Source organism: Pristiophorus japonicus, chromosome 2 (genome assembly GCF_044704955.1).
Source record: "Pristiophorus japonicus isolate sPriJap1 chromosome 2, sPriJap1.hap1, whole genome shotgun sequence".
Lineage (NCBI taxonomy): Eukaryota > Metazoa > Chordata > Chondrichthyes > Pristiophoridae > Pristiophorus > Pristiophorus japonicus.
This window is the reverse complement of record NC_091978.1, coordinates 300,021,817-300,047,703: the sequence shown is the minus strand read 5'-3', so window position 1 is coordinate 300,047,703 and position 25,887 is coordinate 300,021,817. Positions and strand designations below refer to the sequence as shown.

Genomic DNA, 25,887 nt, shown 5'->3' with positions numbered 1-25,887 from the left:
GAAACATCATACAGTATACTATTGGCCTTTTGAAGCAAAGGTTCAGATGTCTTGATCACTCTGGGGGGCTCCCTACAAAGTGGGCCATATTATTTCCAAGTGGTTGGCACTTAACACATCAATAGGAGAGCAGACTGCAGAAGGTGAGTGATTCCTTCAAAGCCCTTATCTATTCAATCCCCCAGTCTGTCCATGGTAGACACCTGTCTCTCCAAGCTGAAGCCCAGAGCCTCATGGCGGCAACTTGAGCTTCCACCAAAGCTGCAAAGTATAACGTTGTCTTTTGTTGCGAGGGCCTGAAGGTGACCACACTCTCCAATGTAGGTTTGAACGTGCTGATGCCATGGGAGATGGCACCACACAAACTGAAGGCGCACCCTTACACACTTTGAGCCATAGTGCTGAATTTCTTTGACGAGTCTTCCAATAAAAGGGACAGGTGTTAGGATGGCACTAAAAGGCTGGACAGCAGCAGATCACAATGCACTTGATGAAGTCAAGCTGCACGGGTGTGCATTTTTCAGAAGTCCACAAAGGGATGCAAGTGAGGAATGAGCTATAAAAGAAAGTGGTGATTGTGCAAAAACTAGCAAGCAAGAGAGAATACAGCTAGTGGGTGTTTTAATGGAACAAAGAAGAGATGAGTGGGTGCTTGTAATGAGGATGAGAAGTGTTATAGTGTGGCCTTTTGTTTGGTGGTGAATGATATGAAGGAGGGATAGTAATTGTTGGGAGTTGTAGAAGAGGGATGAAAGGATTGTTGCCATGTTGTTGAGAGAGAAGATGAGCTGTACTTACCTTTGCTACTCTTGCGAGAGCATTAAACACCTGCATCCAGGACTTAGGGGTGATGATCCTGGAGCTAACAATCTGTGTTATCTCTTTCCAAGGCTGGTGGTCTTGCTGATTCAGAATTCTCCTGCCGCTGGTTGCAAAAGAGAACTTTCTTGATCACTTCCAGCAGGACCTCCAGGGAGGCTTCAGAGAACTTGTGGGCTTGTTTCCTCAACATTTCTGACGTTTCCCTTTGTGCAGCAACATTTTTCCTGGAGCCAGAAAGGCTGCCTATTTGGCCGGATGTCTGGCAGGAAAGGGAACTAAAGAATGTTAATGAGGGCCTGCCATTAAGTTTGGCAGGACTTCCACGTCCCGGGCCTTGCTGGGTTCTTCGGCCATTTTCGGTTTCCCCCGCAAGCTCCCTGCCTCCCCGTAATATCGTGGACAGTATGTTTGTATAATTCATTCTGCTAGGAATTTCTTTTTCTCATTTGTTCCTGGTGTTTATAAATAATTTCTTACAACTTGACCTTTGTCCATGTTCTTTCCCCTCTTCTGGTCTGCTTTTGTGGCATATTTTCTGATTGAATTCTTGTGATCTCCAAGCCGAGTCAGATAGAAAGAAAGACTTAAATTTATATAGCACCTTTCATGACCTCAGCATGTCCCAGTGAAGTACTTTTGAAGTATAGTCACTGTCGTAATGTAAGAAATGTAGAGATCAACAGCACATCAATTTTTTGGAAGTCACAATAATGGTGCTGATAGGAAATGACAGAATCACCAAAGCAAATTCGAGTAATGCAATTGTATTTTGCATTGCTTATATTGAGCTATGTTTTCAAACTTGTTCTTTACATGATAATCAAAATATCACACGTTGCATTAGGTACACAAAGATAGTCAATTCAGATCTCACTAAAAGCCAATGTTATTTTGAGACTAATTAATTTAATTATAAGGAAACATCATCATAGGCGGTCCCTCGAACGAGGATGACTTGCTTCCACATGAGTTCACAGGTGTTTCAATGAGGGACCCGATGTTCCAGTCCTGAACTCCAATTGAGGGGGTGGAAGATGCCTGTGCGTGGATTTTTTAAATTGTGGTGACCGTTGCACATCAGCCACCACACGGGCTTGGTAGAGCAGGGCCTTTATCCAGTGGCGAGGGTTAACCACGATGACTGGAGACCTGCTCTGCTGCACGGACCTAGTGTGCACACATATCACAGTGTGGGCAGGCCCGTGCTGCCTCTGGGCCCTGGGCTCTTCTGGGCCCTGCACCCTCATTCACCGCACCTCAGCCACGATAAGGAAACATTGTCATGTTAAAACACATATACTAAAATATTGGTATTATGTGCCACACTCTGTAAGTAATTATTCTGCTTCTGTGCAAGTATTTGTCATCAGTGAATTATATCATCTCCCCAATCAAAAATGTTTTCGGCTAAAGCCATCTGGGCATTAATTATTTGAAGAATTGCATTGTCTTGCAAAAGCTAAAACACATCAATTGATAAATACTCACTTAGATCCTCTTCATTGATGCAACTCACCAAAATATCCTTTTATACTTTAATTGATGTCCATCATTTTCTTACATCAAGATAAAACATAATTTCTTTCTTATTATTAATTTATTTCTCAATATTTTTGTAATGTTGAGGCACATTTTGCTATTTAGGATGTAGTAGATATTTTCCAGGTATAGCTCATGTTTGGGTTTCATTAAGACCAGCAGCCCTCCCACTATCTCGCTGTAATAGCCATCTTTAAATCTATCTTCTCAATGAGTGTCAACAGGTCAATCAGGCAAACTCAAAAGCAAATCCAGTTCTGTTCTCATTCAACATCCACACAATAGATTTTATGGTAATGGTCACAACATTTGGAATGGAGTCCAGGGCAGAGTTTTCACTTCCTGCCTATGGACTCTGAGACCACTACTACACTTGTTGACATCAGGTGCTGTATTTACCCACCTTGTCCAATACTTTCGAATCATAAGTGATAATCTCCATATTTGAAAGGAAATTTTCAGGTTAGCATTTGACAATGTATAATAGAGAAAATAATGCATCTTTGTGAGCCTTTTACTAAATGTTTTCACAACAATTATACTTTGGCTATTTTCCTGGGTTTGTTTGTGCGCATGTGTCAACAGCACTATTATAAATGTTTGTTAATATTTTTTAAGGCCAAAAAGAAATTACTAACAGAGGTTAGCCTCCATTAGGCATGAAATACCCGTTGGATGTAGCAGTGATTCCCGTTACCATTATCAAATAGCCAAGAGATACTGCAATAAAAACAGAGAATGGTGAAAATACTCAGCAGGTCAGGCAGCAGGGGTGGAGTGAGAAACAGATTTCACATTTCAGGTTGATAACCTTTCGCCAGAACTGACAAAAGGTCATCCACCTGAAACGTTAACTCTGTTTCTCTATGCACAGATGCTGCCTGAACTGCTGAGTATTTCTAGAATTTTCTGTTTTTATTTCAGATTTCCAGCATCCACAGTATTTTGCTTTTGTAAGAGATACAGCAGAGTGTGGCAAGCACTGCAGTCTCCTGTTTTCTCTCCACATCCTAAGAGATAGTTCTCATTTTATTCCTCTTGCTATATTAATGATTTAGACGAAGGAATTGAATGTAATATCTCCAAATTTGAAGATGACATTAAGCTGGGTGGCAGTGTGAGCTGTGAGGAGGATGCTAAGAGGCTGCAGGGTGACTTGGACAGGTTAGGTGAGTGGGCAAATGCATGGCAGATAAATGTGAGGTTATCCACTTTGGTGGCAAAAACAGGAAGGCAGATTATTATCTGAATGGTGACAGATTTGTAAAAGGGGAGGTGCAATGAGACCTGGGTGTCATGGTACATCAGTCATTGAAAGTAGGCATGCAGGTACAGCAGGCGGTGAAGAAAGCAAATGGTATGTTGGCCTTCATAGCAAGAGGATTTGAGTATAGGAGCAGGGAGGTCTTACTGCAGTTGTACAAAGCCTTGATGAGACCACACCTTGAATATTGTGTGCAGTTTTGGTCTCCTAATCTGAGGAAGGACATTCTTGCTATTGAGAGAGTGCAGCGAAGGTTCACCAGACTGATCCCTGGGAAGGCAGGACTGACATATGAAGAAAGACTGCATCGACTAGGCTTATATTCACTGGAATTTAGAAGAATGAGAGGGGATCTCATAGAAGCATATCAAATTCTGACGGGATTGGACAGGTTAGATGCAGGAAGAATGTTCCCGATATTGAGGAAGTCCAGAACCAGGGATCACAGTCTAAGGATAAGGGGTAAGCCATTTAAGACCGAGATGAGGAGAAACTTTTTCACCCAGAGAATTGTGAACCTATGGAATTCCCTACCACAGAAAGTTGTTGAGTCCAGTTCGTTGGCTATATTCAAAAGGGAGTTAGATGTGGCCCTTACGGCTAAAGGGATCGGGGGTATGGAGAGAAGGCAGGAGTGGGGTACTGAAGTTGCATGATCAGCCATGATCATATTGAATGGTGGTACAGGCTCGAAGGGACGAATGGCCTGCTCCTGCACTTATTTTCTACGTTTCTATGTTTCAATGAAAGGTTGTGCAAACCATGTCAGGATCCAAATGCAGGACATTCTGGCCCTGAATCTAGTGCTCAACCAACTGAACTACTTGACTTCACTTTAAGAAATTAGTACATTGGTGTATTAATATGATGGATCATGGAATGCGACAATGCTTGTTCCTGTTTGCAAGTAAAGTATCTGATCTTGGCCATCACTGTGAGTGCTTAGGAGAGAGTCACGCTTCACATTGGTTATTTGAAGCCTGTCAGGTCTACAAAGGTAAATTGGGAAAGGTTAAGCACCCTCCACCTGGCAGAAAATGGAAAGGGTACTGGAGCGGCTGCCATTTTCGTCAGGTTGTCAGCGCTACCGTTACCTGCTATCGGCGAGAGTATTTTAATGAGGTGGACCGTGACGTCAATTGGCGTGCAATGCCAAGTTGACGGTGCTCATCCATTGTGGAGTTCTCCACGAGCATTGCCACCTGCATTCATTCATGCCAGTGAGTGCTATCGCTCAAAGGTGTTTCGGCAGCATTACCGGCCATGAGGAGTCTGGCAAGATTTATGAGGATGGATGTCGGAACTTCAAATGCCTCCCTTGACAAGGTTCATCTTTTAAACTTTAATTTTTGCCCATCAGTGGTGATGGTGGGGCGGGGGCGGGGGTGGGGAGGCTTTGCATTTTCTGGAAGCCTTCTGGGAGGCTTACAGTGTTTGTGGGTCAGTAATACTTGACCGAATGTGGCATCAAGGAGCCCTAGTAAAATTGAAGTAAATGGGAATCAAGGGGAAAACTTTCCACTGGTTGGTGTCATACCTAACACAAACGAAGATGGTTGTGGTTGTTGGAGGTCAATCATCCCAGCCCCAGGACATCGCTGCAAGTGTTCCTCAGGGCAATGTCCTCGGCCCAACCACCTTCAGCTGCTTCATCAATGACCTTCCCTCCATCATAAGGTCATTGGTGTTTGCTGATGATTGCACAGTGTTCAGTTCCATTTGCAACTCCACAGATAATGAAGCAGTCCATGCCCGCATGCAGCAAGACCGGGACGACATTCAGGCTTGGGCTGATAAGTGACAAGTAACATTCGCGCCACACAAGTGCCAGGCAATGACGATCTCCAACAAGCGAGAGTCTAACCAACTCCACTTGATATTCAACGGCATTACCATTGCTGAATCCCCCACCATCAACATCCTGGGGGTATTCTGTGGCGAGTGTCTCACCTCCTGACTCCCCAAAGCCTTTCGATCATCTACAAAGCACAAGTCAGGAATGTGATGGAATACTCTCCACTTACCTGGATGAGTGCAACTCCAACAACACTCAAGAAGCTCAACACCAGCCACGACAAAGCAACCTGCTTGATTGGCACCCCATACACCACCTTCAACATTTACTCCCTCCAACACCGGTGCACCGTGGCTGCAGTGTGTACCATCTACAAGATGCACTGCAGCAACTTGCCAAGGCTTCTTCGGCACCACCTCCCAAACCCACAAATTTTACCACCTTGAAGGACAAGGGCAGCAGATGCATGGGGACACCATCACCTGCAAGTTCCCCTCCAAGTTACACACCATCCTGACTTGGAAATATATCGCCGTTCCTTCATTGTCACTGGGTCAAAGTCCTGGAACTTCTTCCCTTCTCAAGGAAGGGCAATGGGCACTAAATGCTAGCATTGCCAGTGACACCCACATCCTGGAACAAATGTTTTTTAAATTGGCATTCATGTCATAAATAAACAAAAAATCAACAAACATTGGGTGGCAGCTAATGTTATTGGAGCACATATGGCAATAGTTCAGTTCGCTCCTTTCTTCCCCACTCCCCTATACTGCAAGGGGAAGACCGAGGCGGTCTTTGGCCTCCTTCTGAGATTAGCGCTACAATGAGTACATTGTACTCGCAAATTATCGCTAGATAATGAGCAGGCATCACCAAAATGCCGGTACTGCCTGCGCTCTCTCGGCCAGCGGCCGTTATCCTTGGCCACCAATGTTACTGGCAGGTTTCCAGCATTCCCCAGTTTCTAGGCCTTTAAATCTCCACTGTTTCTAGCTTTTCACTATTTAGAAAGTACCTTGATCTATCCTTTTTAGGTCCACAGTGGATGATCTCATGCTTGACTGTATTGAAATTCATTTGCCACAGTTTTACCCACTCACTTATTTTATTTATATCTTTTTGTTATTTTATGCTTCCATCTGCACTGCTCACAATGCCACCTAACTTTGTATCATTGGACAACTTGGACATGTGGCTCTCTATCCCTCATTGGAGCTGTTCATAAATATGATGAATACACTCTCTAATCTTTTCTCTTTCATTTGTTTTAGAATTATTATTTATACCACCTTTTCCATCTGAACCCTCGCTCCATTTAGTCTTTGTGACCGCCCTATTCATCCTTACTGCTAGACCCTGTCCCAGACTGGTACAGGTGGAGTCCGTCCCAACAGTTCCTTCCTATCCCAGTACTGGTTCCAGTGTCCCATGAAATGGAACTCCTCTTGCCCACACCTCTGCTTCAGCCACCTGTTCACCTCCCTAATCTGCTTATCTCTATGCCAATTTGCACATGGCTCGGGTAAAAATCCTAAAATTAGGGGATGATTTTAACCGTACTTACTCAGCAGAAACTTGGTGGGCAGTTAAAATAGCAATGACTCTTACCTATCCGAAAACCACCATGATCGCAACATCTGCAATTTTAACCTGCTCTCCTGAGCAAGCAGCAACGATATGAACATCGAGCCAACAGGGTCCCTCTTTACATATGCATGTTGGTGCCTAATTATATCATTGAGACCTGACTGTAATTAACTTGGGTCTGAGTGGGGGAACCAACCTGGAGTTAAAATCGGCACCTATCCTTGAGGTTATGGTTATTTAATTTAGCTCCTGGTACTCTGAATCGGACCTCTTGCCTACTCTTTCCGTTGTTGTTGCTCCCAACATGGACCACAATGTCTGGATCTTCCCCCTCCCTCTCCAATATCCTTTCAAGCCAATTCAAGATGTCCCTCACCCCGGCACCAGGTGAGCAACATACCATTTGGGACTCTCGATCCTGCTTAAAAAGGATGCTATCTGTCCCCCTAATTTTAATGGCTGTGCACCAACTTTCTGGCCCTTTTAGTCAGGAAGTCGGAAAAGTGGCTTGCTGACGAGGCCCAGCTGTTGAAATCAGCTGAGCCTCCCTGCTGTCCCTCTCTGGCAGCGGCTCGCTTTGCCACATTCACACCCGGGAGTAAAACACCACTTTGGAGCAGGAGTCTCACGCCTGGTTTTTCTAATTAGTTCATTGTTTCTACTGTTTCTGATCAGTACCTCTGTTTGGGTCAGCCACGTAAATGACCAAATCATTACATCAAAAGTATTGTGATACAGCCATAATTCATGTTCTCCACATTCTGGCTACTATCAAACGCAAATGGGTAGATTAAAACCTTCTCTAATGAGTATGTTTTATTACAATTTATATATTAATATAATAAACTACACGCTGAAATGGATAAATCTAACATTTAAGTTGATGTTCCCACCTTTAATAGCATTCAATATCATGATTTACCTTTGCAAGCCCTCTCCCTGTCAGGCTTCCATTCCCCCAGTCAGTAGCATTCCTGGCATCCACTGTTACTCCCTACCTACTTCCAGGATGACTGTACTCAAACCAGCCCTGCTATCACAATCTCCCTACTCACCATCCAGCTGCCACCCCATATCAAGCACCACTGTTGAAATTCACTAGTAAATCTAAAACTAGTAAAGTGTATTTATAGTATTACAGTTCCAATCATATGTTAATTATAATTATTTGGCCATAGAGATTGATGCCTAGTTAGCACTGAACCAGTTTGTGTGACATTTCCAATATAAATTTTCTGCTCAAGTAACTAAAATAGCATCAATATTTTAGTAGACATCAGTCAAATTGTCACCCATATGCCCTGCTTAGAAATGGTTGAGTACGAAGTTTTTCATCTTTGTTTAGATGTCTGGTTTTTGTATTATGTTCTGAGAGAATTAATAATTAAAGTAGAATTGGGATAGAAGCATGTTAGGGCCAGATTATGGATGTTTTCACAATCTTTGAAGGCTGCTAATCAACACCAGACGATATTAACCTGTTCCAATATTCTCAAACATGCTTTGCCTTAGGAAGTTACACTGTGGTTTTAGATGACACCTCAGGCTGGATTTATCTCTTTGTAGCAGTATTCTGGCAAGGGATATGAGGATAGCGCGGGAAGGTGGTGTTGAGGTAGAAGATCAGTCATGATCTTATTGCATGGTGGAGCAAGCTCGAAGGGCTGAATGGCAGACTGCTGCTCCTATTTCTTATTTTCTCATGCTTTTATGACATCCACCTGCTTTTATGGCACAGCTGCAACCCTGATCCATGCTCCTGGGTCAGGGGGTCATTGTCTCGGCATGGCCAGACTCCCAGCAAGATTCCACCGCTGAGGTAGTCCACCAGTGCCTCGGAGGAATATTGGGCATTGCTACAGTGGGGATGCCGAAGAGGTGATCAGGGACCTTAAAAGGGCAGAAGACACCTCCCCATTCCAATGCAGCAGGAGCTACAACTTTGTCGGAACAGCTCTGAGTCACAGCATGGAATTGAATGCTCTGAATCCTATAGTGTGATGTTATATAATATCGGAAAGAGCAGCATTTTATATAGGCTTCTGTTGAAAGAGGAACGTCATGTTTTTTTACCCGTGCGTATTCTAATGAAGTAGTTAGCAAGTAGGAAGAGAGGTGAGTGGTTGAACTTCTGCAGGGGCTTGTCTGATTGTCCAACATAACTTCAGCAGAAGATTATAGCAAACCCAAAGAAATGAATTCCTTACTACTAAATTAATGACTAGAATTTACTATTTTCAAACTACATTCTTTTAATTATTTGACATCAGTTCTTACTGCAGCAGTCTAGGCACTTAACCTCAGCCTAACTCTACAACAGAACTCTGACTGCTTGGCCAAAACTGCATTGAGGCAAGATTTCCATGGGGGTCTCCCAATCTCGCATCTGAAACGTTCATTTATGGCCATTTCTCTGGGTAATCCGCTGATCTCTGCATGAAAACCTCCATGGAAATTCCAGACACTTATCTTTATAAGTAAATTAATCATTGTGTCTCATGAATAACAGACAATTCAATCTGTGATAATCTTATCTTTGTCTTTGTATTCAGTATTTTCAATATTTTTGATTAATGATTTGGTAAACTAAACATTGTGAAAGTTTAGTCTCATTTAGTCAGTACTGTCAGCTTGGTTCCATTGGTGGCATTCTTGTCTCTAAGGCAGATGACTATGGGTTCGTTCAAGTGCCAATTTAAAACTTGAATACTTCATCGAAGTTGGCACGGCAGTGCACTGATGAAGAAGTGCTTTAGTGTTGGAGGTCTTTGGATGAGATGTTATAAGAACATAACATCTTATAAGAAATAGGAACAGGAGTCGGCCACCCTCGAACCCGCTCTGCCATTTAATAATATTGTGGCTAATCTGATCATGGACACAGCACTACTTCCCTGCCCGCTCCCCATAACCCTTTATTTGCTTATTGTTCAATCTCCACCTTAATGACCCAGCCTCCACAGCTCTCTGGGGAAGAGAATTCCATAGATTTACAACCCTCTGAGAGAAGAAATTCCTCCTCATCTGAGTTTTAAATGGGCGGCCCCTTATTCTGAGACTATGTCCCCTAGTTTTAGTTTCCCCTATGAGTAGAAATATCCTCTCTGCGTCCAACATGTCGTGCCCCCTCATTATAAGAACATAAGAAATAGGAGCAGGAGTAGGCCATACGACCCCTCGAGCCTGCTCCGCCATTCAATACAATCATGGCTGATCCGATCATGGACTCAGGTCCACCCCGCTACCCACTCCCCATAAACCCTTATTCCCTATTGTTTAAGAAACTGTCTCTTTCTGTCTCAAATTTATTCAATGTTCCAGCTTCCACAGCTCTCCGAGGCAGTGCGTTCCACAGATCCTAAAACCCTCTGAGAGAAGAAATTTCTCCTCATCTCAGTTTTAAATGGGCGGCCCCTTATTCTAAGATTTTGCCCTCTAGTTCTAGTCTCCTCTCTGCATCCACCTTGTCAAGCCCCCTCATAATCTTATAAGTTTCGATAAGATCACCTCTCATTCTTCTGAATTCCATTGAGTAGAGGCCCAACCTACTCAACCTTTCCTCATAAGACAACCCCCTCATGTCCGGAATCAACCTTGTGAACCTTCTCTGAACTGCCTCCAAAGCAAGTATATCCTTTCGTAAATATGGAAACCAAAACTGCACATGTTATTCCAGGTGTGGCCTCACCAATACCCTGTACAACTGTAGCAAGACTTCCCTGCTTTTATATTCCATTCCCTTTCCGGTAAAGGCCAAGATTCTATTGGCCTTCCTGATCACTTACTGTACCTGCATACCAACCGTTTGTATTTTTTGCACAAGTACCCCCAGGTCCCACTATACTGCAGCACTTTGCAATCTCTCTCCATTTAAATAATAATCTGCTCTTTGATTTTTTTTCTGCCAAAGTGCATGACCTCACACTTTGCAAGATTATACTCCATCTGCCAAATTTTTGCCCACTCACTTAGCCTGTCTATAGTTTTGTGATTTTTTTTGTGTCCGCCTCACAATTTGCTTTCCTACTCATCTTTGTATTATCAGCAAACTTAGCTACATTATACTCGGTCCCTTCATCCAAGTCATTAATATAGATTATAAATAGTTGAGGACCCAGCACTGATCCCTTTGACACCCCATTAGTCACTGTTTGCATACTGAACATTTGTGCTGGTAGTTTAGCTGAGTGTTAAAAATGTTATGACACTATTCAAAGAGTCAGGATTCCTCCTGGATAACAGTCCTTCCTCTGCCAATATGGCCATAAAAAGATTGCGGGAAAAATTGAATATGTCCGGTTTTGAGGCGCTAATATCGCCTGGTCGCTGGTGATACCGATATTGATTTTTAGTGCCCTAAGGGTGGACTGAAGCTCTAAGCGTTCCACACTTCTCTTAGTGCTACTGAAGGTTTGCCGCTAAAATAACAGCATCTTAGCAAAGAGAAGGTTAGCTGGAAAACCTAAACATTTTTTTAAATTGCAATGCAACTAATTTACACATCAGGAACACCAAAAAAAATGAGATCAATGCAAATAAAGTTAAATAAAATCTCTAAAACTTACTTTATACACTCATTCCTTTTATTAGCGCCACGGGACAGCTGTGAACACCTGCTTTTTCTGGCGTCATTAGTGCCAGGCAGTAAGGCAGGCAAAAACATTCAAGTTGGCTTCTGTGGTGCCACTGGGGCATTGCACACGAGTGCAACATTCCCTGGCGCTAAGTATTAGTGCTGCCACTAAAACCCTAATCAAGTTGGCGAGCAGCGCTAATATTGCTGCGCCCGACGATAACACGAGTGCTAACAGGTGACGCTAATCTATTCCATTTTTTGCCCATTAACTCTATATTCATCTCATTTGTCTTTACTAATCTTTTTCTCTTTACATATCTATAGAAACTTTTGCAATCCGTCTTAATGTTCCCTGCAAGCTTCTTCTCGTACTCCATTTTCCCTGCCCTAATCAAACCCTTTGTCCTCCTCTGCTGAGTTCTAAATTTCTCCCAGTCCCCGGGTTCGCTGCTATTTCTGGCCAATTTGTATGCCACTTCCTTGGCTTTAATGCTATCCCTGATTTCCCTTGATAGCCACGGTTGAGCCACCTTCCCTTTTTTATTTGAGTACAGGGGCAGGGAGGTGTTGCTACAATTGTACAGGGCCTTGGTGAAGCCACACCTGGAGTATTGTGTACAGTTTTGGTCTCCTAACCTGAGGAAGGACATTCTTGCTATTGAGGGAGTGCAGCGAAGGTTCACCAGACTGATTCCCGGGATGGCGGGACTGACCTATCAAGAAAGACTGGATCAACTGGGCTTGTATTCACTGGAGTTCAGAAGAATGAGAGGGGACCTCATAGAAACGTTTAAAATTCTGACGGGGTTAGACAGGTTAGATGCAGGAAGAATGTTTCCAATGTTGGGGAAGTCCAGAACCAGGGGACACAATCTAAGGATAAGGGGGAAGCCATTTAGGACCGAGATGAGGAGGAATTTCTTCACCCAGAGAGTGGTGAACCTGTGGAATTCTCTACCACAGAAAGTTGTTGAGGCCAATTCACTAAATATATTCAAAAAGGAGTTAGATGAAGTCCTTACTACTGGGGGAATCAAGGGGTATGGTGAGAAAGCAGGAATGGGGTACTGAAGTTGCATGTTCAGCCATGAACTCATTGAATGGCGGTGCAGGCTAGAAGGGCCGAATGGCCTACTCCTGCACCTATTTTCTATGTTTCTATGTTTCTTTCATTGTTTCTGGGACCTTGCTATATGAAAAATGGTTGCTATGTTTACCCATAGCATTGTAACTGTACAATGTAATTCATTCTATGTGAAGTGCTTTATGATATTTATGAGATGCAATTCTTTCTTTGAATAACTGTATTAAGGTAAATGCATTTTTGACTATTTACTGAGAGTACATTTTCTACCACAACGATCTAAATTCAAAAATGTGTTAAATTGAAAATATTACCTTTCTGTGGGAGGAATGAAAACACTATAACTTCTGTCAAAATATTTTGCTTATCACATGCGAGTATAAGACATGCATTTTAAAATTAATGTTTACATTAGTAACATCAATTCTCCATTAAATTAATAAACCTGTTAATTTCACACTTTTTTACTCTTACAAAATCACGTAACCTGTTTTACAGATTGTCATTATTTAATATAATTAAATTATTTCAGCAGTATATTCTATTGAGAGTGGGAAAAGAGTTAAGTTACACTGCTGGCAGAATATATCTGGAATCTTCTGTGTCTGTGCTGGAATTACATGTTCCAATTAATTTCCTCACTCCTTCACTAAATTTGATTCTAAAGTAACATGCTTTTACAAATGCTATTAGTCTATCAAAATGAAGAACATGCCAAAATTACCTTTTCTTCAAGTATTTGAAAGTTCCCTGCAGTCTTTTCAAAGGTATTTGTGATGTGTTATTGCAATGGAAAGTTTTAATTGTATAGACAGGGGATGTTAATTAACCTCATAAACAATATTACTCTTCCAGAGGTGGTTCAGCTGAGCCTGGCAGAAGATCAGAAGGTGAGTGTCACCACGGCAACAGTGGGACAGAGCGCAGTCCTCACATGTTCAATTCAGGGAATCCTGAGGCCTCCAATAATTTGGAAACGCAACAACGTTATTCTCAACAATTTGGATCTTGAAGATATTAGTGTAAGTAATACATTTGCCTGAGATAAATGTTTCTTTACTTTGTCAATTTTTGAACTTCCATTGCAATTTGGGCTGTCCTTTCAATCAGAATTATCTAGCCAAGGAGAAGATCTCCTCTGTGTGCCATTAGACCAATTTTACAATGCAAGTTCCTGGCACAATCCCCATAGTTTAACATCCATTATTGGATGGTTTATTGATGTGGGTTCCCAGCAAGTGAGGCCCCGTGCTGGGATTGCACTTAGTAAAATTGCTGCTTATGTGAAACATAGAATCATAGAATCATAGCACTGATCAATATGTTATCAACATTACACCTATTAGTCTGTCCCTTGAGCTGCTAAGCAATGTTATAATTACTAGTTCCTCAGTTCCCTGTGTGCTCAGGATCATCCCAGTAGTCCGCTGATATGTCGTGATATGCGACTTCTGATGATTGACCGGGTCACCCTTCCTTGATGGCAGCCGTGTTCCCACTCGTCTTTGCTGAGTGTCTGCCTCAGTTTCCCTGCGCACTCACGATCGACCGATGGTCTGACGGGTTCGTGGAGCACAACTTCTGATGAACGACCAAGTCACCTTTCTCTGACGAACTATAACCCGTCGTCTGTATGATTTTGTCCCTGCCTTTTCTCAGATGTTGTTTCCATTGCCACCTGTCACTCATTGAAATCCTTCCATTGATCCATCGATGATCTATCTTCTTTGTGAGTAAAGATTTAGCACTTCAGAAACTGGCCTATTGTCCAGCCTAGCGCTAACAAGGACCTCAATGTGCTCAGTATCGGTGATTACATTTCTACAAAGGTTTGGTTAGTATCAGTGTTTACATGTCCACAAAAGGTTTTGCATCGTTTCCATTGTGTTTGGGTTTCTCTACAGATTAACATTATACATAAACAGGAGTCTCCAATGGTTCTTACATCTTACAGGAAGTTAGTATTTACAGCTTTTGTGTTTTAACCATTTTATACAGAATGTTTAAAAAGGTTAATCACAGAGTTCGGTTTCCTGGGCCATCTGAAAATTTTGAAATTGTGGCCTGAACACCCAAGTCCAAGTCATGTATATGATCAAGAAAAGTAGTGGTCCTCGTACCGACCCTCGTACCCACCTTCTTCCAGTCCAAAAAACAACTGATCACCACTACTCCCTGTTCCCTGTCACTTAGCCAATTTCGTATCCATGTCCCACTGCCCCTTTTATTCCATGGGTTTCAATCTTTGCTGGCAAGCCTATTATGTGGCACTTCATCATAGAATCATAGAAATTTACAGTACGGAAGAAGGCCATTTCGGCACACCATGTCCGCGCCGGCTGACTAAGAGCTATCCAGTCTAATCCCACTTTTCAGCTCTTGGCCGGTAGCCCTGTAGGTTACAGCACTTTAAGTGCACATCCAAGTATCTTTTAAACGTGGTGAGGGTTTCTGCCTCGACCAACCTTTCAGGCAGTGAGTTCCAGACCCCCACCACCCTCTAGGTGAAGAAATTTCCTCTCATATCTCCTCTAAACCTCTCCCCAATTACTTTAAATCTATGCCACCTGGTTTTTGACCCCTCTGCCAAGGGAAACAGGACATTACATTCCATTCTATCCAGGCCCCTCATAATTTTATACACCTCAATCAAGTCTCCCCTTAGCCTCTCCCGTCCAAAGAAATCAGATGCAGCATCTCCAATCTTTTCTCATAGCCAAAATTCTCCAGACCAGGCAACATTCTTGTCTTCCAGTGCAATCACATCCTTCTTGTAATGTGGTGACCAGAACTGCACACAGTACTCCAGCTGTGGCCTAACCAGTGTTTTATACAGTTCAAGCATAACCTCCTTGCTCTTGTATTCCATGCCTCGACGAATAAAGGCAAGTATTCCATATGATTCTTAACCACCTTATCTACCTGGCCTGCTACCTTCAGGGATCTTGGACCTGCACTCCAAGGTCCCTTTGTTCCTCTACACTTTTCAGTGTTGTACCATTTAATGTGTATTCTTTTGACTTGTTAGACCTCTCCAAATGCATTACCTCACACTTATCTGGATTGAATTCCATTTTCCACAGTTCTGCCCACCTGACCAGTTCATTCATATCTTCCTGCAGTCCGCAGCTTTCTTCTTCATTATGAATCACACAGCCTATTTTAGTGTCATCTACAAACTTCTTAATCATGCTCCCAACATTTAAGTCCAAGTAATTGATATATACTGCAAAACGCAAGAGACCCAGCGCTGAGCCCTGTGGAACCCCAATGAATACAGCCTTCCAGTCACAAAAACCTCCGAGCCAATTTTGGATCGAACTTGCCACTTTGCCTTGGATCGCATAGGCTATTTCTTTCATGACCAGTCTGCCATGTGGGACCTTATCAAAAGCTTTGCTAAAATCCAAATACACTCCATCATACCTGCCCTCATCGACCTGCCTGGTTACGTCCTTGAAAAATTCAATCAAGTTAGTCAGACACGACCTTCCCTTAACATCATTATCATCACCGGCAGTCCTTCGGAATCGAGGAAGACTTGCTTCCACTCTTAAAATGAGACCTGAGGTGGCTGAACAGTCCAATATGAGAGCCACAGTCCCTGTCACAGGTGGGACAGATAGTTGTTCAGGGAAAGGATGGGTGGGACAGGTTTGCCACATGTCTTTCCACTATCTGCGCTTGGATTTCTGCATGCTCTCGGCGATGAGACTCGAGGTGCTCTGCGCCCTCCCGGATGCACTTCCTCCACTTAGGGCGATCTTTTGGCCAGGGACTCCCAGGTGTCGGTGGGGATGTTGCACTTTTTAAGGGAGGCTTTGAGGGTGTCCCTGTAACGTTTCCTCTGCCCATCTTTGGCTCGTTTGCCATGAAGGAGTTCCGAGTAGAGCACTTGTAGAGTCTCGTGTCTGGCATGCGAACGATGTTGGTTGCCCAGCAGAGCTGATCAAGTGTGGTCAGTGCTTCAATGCTGGGGATATTAGCCTGGTCAAGGACACTAATGTTGGTGCGTCTGTCCTCTCAGGGGATTTTTAGGATCTTGTGGAGGCATCGTTGGTAGTATTTTTCCCCAGCGACTTGAGGTGTCTATTGTACATGGTCCATATTGTGTATGCAAGCACTCTCTTAATAACTTCACGAGGCAGGGGTATGGCACTTGAACTGTACAGACTTTATTGCAGCTCCTCGAGTGAGGACACGAAGAGGTGAGCCCCCTTTTATACTGAGTTACCTGCAGTGTACAGGTGACCCTTAAGTCTCCAACAGCAGCAACCTCTGGTGTACAGGGTGAAGGTACATTCAGGTCTAGTGTTACAGTACAGTACAGCACTCATCCATTTCCCTCCCCTCTTCGCACAAAGACCATGTGGGTGTCACTGTTGGAGGATTCTGCTTGGTGGAGCCAGTGTAGAATGGGTAGGTGGTGACGTTTGGTGGTCGGCAGAGCCACAGGGCTGTGTGAGCTCCTTGTCCTCCATTGGTGGTGGAAGTCTGGTCATCCCAGATTCCGTCGGGAAAGCTGGAGGGTACTGGCCTCTCGCTCCTGGTGCTGGCCCTGGTGGCCAGGGGAGGTAGGGCTGATCTGGGACAGGTTGCCAATGGTAGTGGCTGTGCTGTCCATTGACCACTGTCCCTGCAGTGGGTCTGCTCCCACTGGGTGTGTGTGAGCTCTTCCTGGGGCATCACATTGGTCCCGAAAGCGCAAGTCGGGTAGGGGGCCTGGGTGTCTCCCACGGGGGGTTTCCTCTGGCATTGACATTATACCTGTAGAACCCTGTATCATTTATTATTCTGCTTTTAGCACACATTGGCTCCGATCGCAACTCGTCGATTCAACATTGTTATAACTCTTTACACTTTCACATTTTGCACTTACAACACTTTCTTGTGTATCGGTATCTCTATACAGGGTTACATTTATCACATTTGCATTTCTGGCATCATTATTCAATGGTACAAACTTGTTACTTACATCACTTTTAGAAGCATTAGTTACATTTTTCCCATTAGCTTTTCCAGCATCACCATTTAACATTACATTAGTATACCTGCATTCATTTACTGCACTTTTAACTTTAATATCACTGGCATCGCTGTGCCTAGAGTGGAACTGTCCCTTTAATTGTCTTGGGTTGCCAGTCTCCTTTAAGAGGGCCTTGCAATCTTTACCCCAATCCGGTTCGCTGCTCGGTACCACATGTTGCTCCTTCGATGCTGCCCCTCGTGGTCTGATCGTGGCCATCTTGATTCCAGGTTCTTCACCTCGTGATGCGGGTGCCATCTTCTCTCTCTCCGCGAGGTAGGCTGTGGTGATCTTTTTCTCCTCAGGTTCTGCCACGTCGGGAATCTACTTCTATGCCGATCTTCTTCTCTCGGAGTCCTGCCACGGCCCGGAAGATGAGGTCTGGTCGTTCGGGTTAGATCATCTCGCCGCGGTGTTGTGCAGTCTGTGTCATTGCCACGCAGTCGAGCTGGACGGTAGGAGTTCTAGGTGCTGCGATGGATCCAAGTTAGGGGCCGCATGGGATGTCGATCGCCGGGGCCCTGAGGCCATTGTCGCTCCGACCGATTTGGACTTACTTCATCCAACTTCTACACAGCAGCGTTGGATCATCACCGGCAACAATCCATAAGGGGAGCGTACATCGCGCCGCCATGGGATACCTGGACCTCCACGCTGCCAACGACTGGGATGGTGCCTTTTGTGTTGGTGAGCAGCTTTGCCTGGACTGGGGACAGTTTTGGTCATTCGGTGGGATTGTCCCAGAGTTTCTCAAAGGCCGTCTGATTCATCAACGACTGGCTCGCCCCTGTGTCGATCTCCATCGAGACTGGAACACCATTGATTTCCACTTCCATTTTCCACGGGGAACTCTCGGTGGAGCAGTATTCCGTATTCCTCTTCCAGGCGCTGAGCAGCTTCGTCTTCATCAGGGCCAACTCTTCAGCGACACGGTGAGTAAAGCTTTTTCTGCACTTTCTCTGAAGGTGACCTTTCGCATTGCAGCCTTTGCAGGTATAGTCTTTGTATCAGCACTGGTGGGCCCTGTGGTTTCCTTCACAGCGCCAGCACAGGGCCAGCTGGTTGGCCCCATGTGACAGACTCAGGGTTGCGGGACTCGGGGCAGCATTCTTGCCTCTGAAAGTCGCCATTCAGTCGCCACTGTACTTGTCAGGTTAAGTCCTGGGTGCGGGTCATCATCCGTTTGGAGTCGCAGACCAAAATCATGAAGGCCTGGCTCACTTTGATTGCCTTCTGCAGGGTGACCATAGTGGCTGCAGAGAGGACTTTATGGAGGAGGCCCTCATGGCTGATTCCAATAACGAAGCTGTCTCTTAGTGCTTTGATAAGGTGGTCGCCAAAATCACATGGTGCAGCCATTCGTCTCAGGTCTGCAGCATATTTAGCAATTTTTTGGCCTTCGGGCCTCCGGCAGGTGTAGAACCGGTGCCTGGCTGTGAGGATGTTCTCTTTGGGTTTAAGTTGTTCTTGTATTAAAGTTACGAGCGCCGCTTAGCCCTTGGTTGTCGTCCCTGATGAGGCCATGGATAGTGGGTCCACAACTGCTGAGCAGGATGGCCCTGCGCTTGTTCGCCAGCGAGATCGGTGAGTCCCCAGCCAGGTCGTTCGAATGAAAAAGTGTTCGAGCCTTTCCAAAAAAGGCATCCCAATCTTCCCCATCAGCGAATTGTTGGAAGTTGCTTAGATTAGACATGTTGTGCCTGGAAATTCGTAACTTCGTCGCCAGTTATTGTATATGCAAGCACTCTCTAAATGACTCCATGAGGCAGGGGTATGGCACTTGAACTGTACAGATGCTAGTCCTTTATTGCAGCTCCTATAGTGAGGACACTTGGTTACTTGCAGTGTACAGGTGACCCTTAGGTCTCCAGCAGCAGCACCCTCTGGTGTACAAGTATGGTATATACATAGAAAATAGGTGCAGGAGTAGGCCATTCGGCCCTTCGAGCCTGCACCACCATTCAATAAGATCATTGCTGATCATTCATCTCAGTACCCCTTTCCTGCTTTCTCTCCATACCCCTTGATCCCTGTTAGCATGAATGTTTTCCTGCAAGAATCACTCGACACTCGGGGTCGGTTACAACGCCAAAATGGCCTTTATTACGTCGGCGGGGAGAGAGCCTCTGGTCCAACTCCAGGCAATCCACTCCGCTGAACAAAGAAATCCTTCGATATTTATATGTTTTACAACAGTTCATTACAGTTACTTCAGCCCACATCGGCTGGACACAATCCAATCATAATAATTATAGATTACATATAGGTTTCTTTGGGCCAATAGAATTAACCCCGGTACATCAGGGGGCTGCATGATCAGTTTGTGACAGTTGGGGCTGATTCATGTCCGTGTGATGTTCTCCAGGCCCCCTTATCTCCGTTACTCATGGGTTCCGCCGGTGCCGAGCTCCTTATCTCAATATGGTTGCTAGGCACCCCATCTGGAGTCACTGATTTGAGGACATTCCGTACTAGGTACCGCAGTGTTCTGTATGCTATCTTGTCTCAAGTTGTTGATTCAAGACATTCCTGGTACCAGGCTCTGCAGGGTCAGCGCTCAGTCAGCAGTTTTAGCTAACTTTGGCTAACCGAGCCCCCATCATGCTTTGTGAAGCCCCCTGGCAGCCATTTTATATCTGGCTAACATTTTTAAACATACATACATGTATACATATATTCAGCAGGTACCTTTGCCTTCCTACAACAATCCCCCCTTTCGGTAAGGGACTACTCGGAGTCCCCTTTCACCGACACTATTTTGTTAACGTATGCTACCCACACCTTTTGATAGGTACTTATGTACCGCCCGGTACTCCCTGCCTCAGCGTGCTGGCCAGTCACGTGGTTTCGGGAGTTCCGGTTGTTTAGATCAAATTAATAAAGGTCAAATCCTCCTGCCCCTCTGTCAGACAGGCATTTTTAATTTCCCGGGACCTGGCTCGGGTCTTTCTTCATCGTGCGTGGTGCTTACATGATTGACAGGCCATGACGCCCCATGTTACCGCTCGGACCAGTTGTACCCCGACCAGTATGTGTGAAGTTATTCGAATCCAGGGGTGGATGTTCACATTCAGTCCCCAGTCCCAAACCTTCCTCCACCAACTCTGGTCTTGTAAGTCTATGTCGGTATCCTCTTCCAGTACTTTGATTTTAGTTTGCAATTGGTGGTAGAACTTTACAGATTGGCCCACTCTGAACCTCAGCTCCCTTAACACCTCGGCTAGATGTGGGATGGGGACCTGGTCTGGCTCGTCATAATCCTGCAAGTGATCATGGAGCTGGTCGGTCACATTAATAGTTTCGGTATTTCGACGTCTAACCTGGGTGATGTGAGCTTGCTCAATCGTGACAGGTCGTAGTGTGGTAAAACAAAAGTTTGGCTGTGGGATTGGGCACTGTAGGTCATTGTACTGGTATCAGCGTTCTGTGGTAGAGACTCAGTACTTTCCCTTTCCTCCGTAGCCTGCCCTCACAAAGTGAACGTGTGCGGGCACTATTTCTAATACGCACCCGTCGGTTCGGTTAAACCCACACTCGTCTAGTTCCGCTCGGCCCACTGGGTGAGGACACACTGTACTCTCCCCACTTTGCTTGTATCCCGATAGGGAAATCCCGGTGAGTGTATCATTTTGGCGAACGGCGGAGGTTGTGGTCAGATAGTAATGGAGAGAGGCGTTTTCCCGTATTACCCCAATATTCTCTAGCTGGTACAGGGGAAACGGTCCCGAGCCTGATGTGGTTATAGGGATCATCAGAACTATCCCTATTCCAGTATTCTTACCCATTTGGCAATCTGAGGTCGCTGGGCATACTCTGGTCAGTCCCTTCAGAGTACAGTTGTCTAGTGTCCCCTTGTGACTGGCCAATTGAGCTAAATGCAAGCTGTCTATCCAATCGAGCACCTCCCCCCTTTGGATCTGATCGAGGTTGTGCCATATGTGTCCCACCATCCATAGGCCATAAGCGTTACAGAGTTGCCCCTGTCTAAGTTTTCCGGTATCTTCTCTTTTTTTGTCAATAAGATGATTAATTGTTTTTGCATGGGCTTCCAGGACCGAGATGCCATCCTAGTTCGGCTTGATCTTCCTGATTCTGCTCTGCCTGTTCTAATAGTCCCTTCATCACCCCTCTAAGCTGTTCCACCCTTTCATTTAGCCCTTGTATGTCTAGTGAGTTTATTAACTATTCCTCTCTTAGTCCTATGAACTGGTTCCTGTCCTCGGAATCTACTGGCACCCATGGCGTTGGCAGCCTGCTGCATTACAACTTTACTTAATACATTATACATTTTTCTTGCCTGCTCTGTACAATATTCCGGCATCTGTATACCTGAGATATTGATCAGAACAGGCACAATTTCATGCTTTACATTATCATATCATATTTCGCCCTCGTTGGACAGTACAATCCCATTTTCTGGTCCCCTGTTGGGCATGGCAATTCCTCGGGCAGTGTGGTGGTTCTTATGGGACGTGGTGTCGGAGAGGGTGAGAAGCATACATACAACGATATTGCGGCAGCCTCTACCTCCTCATAGTATCCACACAGCCCCACCCCTTGACTGATGGTTGTGGCTGGACCGGAGGTGCGCAAATTATGCCGAAGGTACATTCATCGGGCCCCCCGGCCTCCCTTCATTTAATGCAACTGCTCCTCGTACCCGTGGAGCATTGCATGCATACCCTCTTCTTATCCGGATTCACCTGTAGCCATGCGTTAAAATAAGTTCTATCCTCGCTCCAATCTTTAGTTGCTGGGATGCACACTCCGTATGTTAAATTAAACAAAACTCCATAGTTCATGTGATTGTCCACTTCTAGCGTGCTCTGTAGTCCGTCGGTATCCTCCCGAGCGTATGTGTGTCTCAGGGCTATCAATATGATGAGTTGTATTTGTCGAACCCCCATTCCGGTGAGTCTTATCTGTAATTTTAAACAGACGGCCTGGTCATCACCAGGTGTTCGGTTCTGGTCGACTTGTATCGTCGTCACTCTGTGGGGTTAGAAGTAAAGGTTAGGTTGTAGTTGTCCAATGTCTAGTCGAGGCGTATTATTTTTGGTTCGGCCATTACCCCTCTGAATTGTACTTTTTTAATTGTGACCAATGCTTCCACCGACCTTTTCTTCTCATGTCGACGCATGCACATGTGTCACTAGTCAAAATGATGTCGTATGGTCCGGTCCATCTTGGGGAAAATCCGGCTCTTTCCGGGGTGACTTGTACTAAAACTTTGTCACCTATCTGTGGGAGGTGCATATCGGTCTTCCCCTGACCTTGGGCCTCCAGATCCCATATGGTCTGCTGCTCTATCACCTCTCATCTTAGTTCCTTCAGCTATGAATCTAATTGCTTCACGTACTGTTTAATACGGTCTCGTAAGGGTCCCATGTTCTCCCTACCCGTTATAATGCCCTCGGGGAGTTTCATGGCCCTCCCCGTCATTAGTTTGAAGGGAGTCAGACCTGTGGTTCAATTAGGGGTGGCCCTAAGTCTCATTAATATACAGGGTAAGACGTCAACCCATCCCTTTCCGGTTTCTGTTATGGCCTTAGCGATTGCTGTCTTAAGGGTACGGTTTATCCGCTCTACCATTCCCGAGCTCTGTGGGCGATACGGAATGTGGAACCGTTGTCGGATCCCCAACAGACCGCATGCCTGTTTCATGATCTGTCCCGTGAAGTGGGTACCTTGGTCTGAGTCAATTTGGAGGGGCACTCCCCACCGTGGGATTATGTCAAACGCGAGAATACGCGCTACTGTGGACGCCCCACAATCCCGGGTGGGGAATGCCTCCACCCATCGAGTAAACTGGTCAATAAGACAGTATTTCTTTCCCCGACTGTTGGGCAGTGGCCCTGTGAAATCAATCTGTAGATTTTCCCATGGACCCTTGGGACGTGGCTGGTGTGCCATCTTGACCTTGATGGGCCTCCCGGATTGTGCTGTGCGCATATTATGCAGCGCTGACAATGTTTCGCAACGTCCTGCCCTACTCCGGCCCACCACCAGTCTCTGAATAGGCGGTCCAGCATTCTGTCCCGCCCAGTGTGGTCCGGTTCATGGTGTAGTCGAAGTAGTTCGGTCTGGATAGAGGACGGGGCGACTACCTGCAGTCCCTTTCTCCATACTCCGTCCTCCCCAACGGTTGCTCCTTGACTTTCCCATCGGGACTGCTCCTCCAGGCTACACTCTTCCTGCACCTTTCGGATATTTAGCTCTCCTGGCCCTACCGTGGCTATTTTAATTATCTGGAGATTGTCCTCTTCTGCAGCGCTCCAGGCTGCATGATCTGCTAACATGTTCCCTGTTGCTCCCTGCTTTCTACCTTTTGGTGTGCCTTGATCTTTATTACGGCTGCCATAGTGGGTTGTTTAACTGCCTTCACTAACTCCCGGACTATATTCTCGTGTTTAATGTGTCCCCCTCCTGAGGTTATATACCCCTGTCTACTCCATGCTATCATGTAATCGTGTACTACCCCAAACGCGTATCGGCTGTCAGTATAGACATTTACGCGCTTTCCCTTGGCTAGCTTAAGGGCTTTGGTTAAAGCCACGAGTTCCGCTACTTGGGCGGACACCGTTCCTTCCAACGCCCCTCGTAGGAGAGTGGTACCATCCTGGTTTACCACACCCTATCCGGTGCGGAACTGCCCGTCGATAAACCGTCGGGATCCGTCAACGTAAAGGGTTAAGTCGGGGTCGTCTATAGGTTCGTCGGCTATCTCTCCTTCAGTTCCTTGATCTATTTCAGTCTCGCAACAATGGGGTTCGCCTTCGGTCACTATCCCCTCAACTGGGTTAAAACCTACGTCTCTGATTATTCGTATGGACTGGTAGCAACACTGCCTCCCGGGTAGTTCGTCGGGCATCCGACACCGTTTTTAACCTCCCGGTGTTTACTAGTTCCACTATGGTGTGTTTAGTATGTAAAATCAGCTGTCCCAACATCGTCACTGGTTCGCATATTCTTGCAGCCCAGGCGGCACAATCGAGGGCAGCTACACACCGATGGAACCCTTTCACTACCGGGGACTCCTGTGTCGAGTAATACGCTACTGGTCTCATTACCCCTCCCTTCTCGTGGGTTATCAGGGCACTGTAGAAGCCTCCTTCGAGATCATAGTATACGTGAAATGGCTTGGTCATGTCAGGCAGTTTCAGCGCCGGGGCTGCTAGCAATCCAGCTTTTAATTTCCCATATGCTTCTTCCTGCTCCGATCCCCACTCTACCTGATCTGTCCTTGGCTTCCCCCCTTTTACTAGTCGCTGGATGGGTTCGGCCATGGTCGCGAATTGGGGAATGAAGTTCCTGCAATAGTTGAACAGGCCCATCACTCGCCGCACCCTTCGCACCGTTGTGGGGCGGGGCATATCAGCAATGGCTGTTTTCCGGTCTGCGGGAAGTGTCTTGCTTCCCTGACTGATATCGTATCCCAAGTACCGTACCATGGCTTGCCCAATTTGTGCCTTCCTCGGATTTATTTTAAAACCTGCCTTTTCCAGGATCCTCAATACCGTCGTTACAGCTCCCAAGTGCTCTCGGTCGTTTGACGAGGCTATCAAGATATCACCTACGTATTGGAGGATCATGCTATTGTACGGGGTTAAATCACATTGCTCCAAGGCATTGCTCCTAACTCGGTGAAAAATGTTCGGACTATTATGGAACCCCTGAGGGAGCTGAGTCCACGTGTATTGTTTGCCCCTTGAGGTAAAGGCGAATTGCTCCTGGGACTCAGGATCCAGGGGAATTGACCAAAATCCACTAGCAATGTCTAAATCGGTGAAAATCCTGTGTTCTGGATTCAAACCGTTAAAGATCGTGGCTGGACTGGCTACGATAGGATGTTCCCTGGGCGTTACCTTATTCAGGGCTGTATAATCTATCGTTAATCGGTAACTCTCATCTGGTTTCTTCACCGGCCACATTGGGGAGTTCGTGACCGATACTGTCTGCATAATACGCCTTGTTCCACCAGGGCTTCTGTTATACTCTCAATGGCCTGCATGGCTTCTGGCTTAATGGGGTATTGTTTGTGGAGAGGGTGTACTGGTCCCATGATCTTCTCCGGTGTGATTTTAATGAGGCCACAGTCCTGCTTACTTGTTGCCCAAACTCCCGGGATGGCCTGACATAGTAATCCCAGCATCCCGTTGTTTGATCAATCTCTCGTTAATGTGTCCGCTTTGCC

The 25,887-nt window shown here is 45.5% G+C and overlaps 1 protein-coding gene across 5 annotated transcripts in view; it reads left to right on the top strand.

The window, feature by feature from the left end:
* The window catches only part of fstl5 (follistatin-like 5), a 1,328,880-nt gene that overhangs the window by 807,829 nt on the left and 495,164 nt on the right, over window positions 1-25,887 (top strand). For all 5 annotated transcript variants that reach the window (XM_070871636.1, XM_070871638.1, XM_070871637.1 and 2 more), the window contains one exon: window positions 13,523-13,689. In XM_070871636.1, coding sequence (XP_070727737.1) covers window positions 13,523-13,689 — 167 coding nt within the window. The remainder of the gene's footprint in view (window positions 1-13,522; window positions 13,690-25,887) is intronic.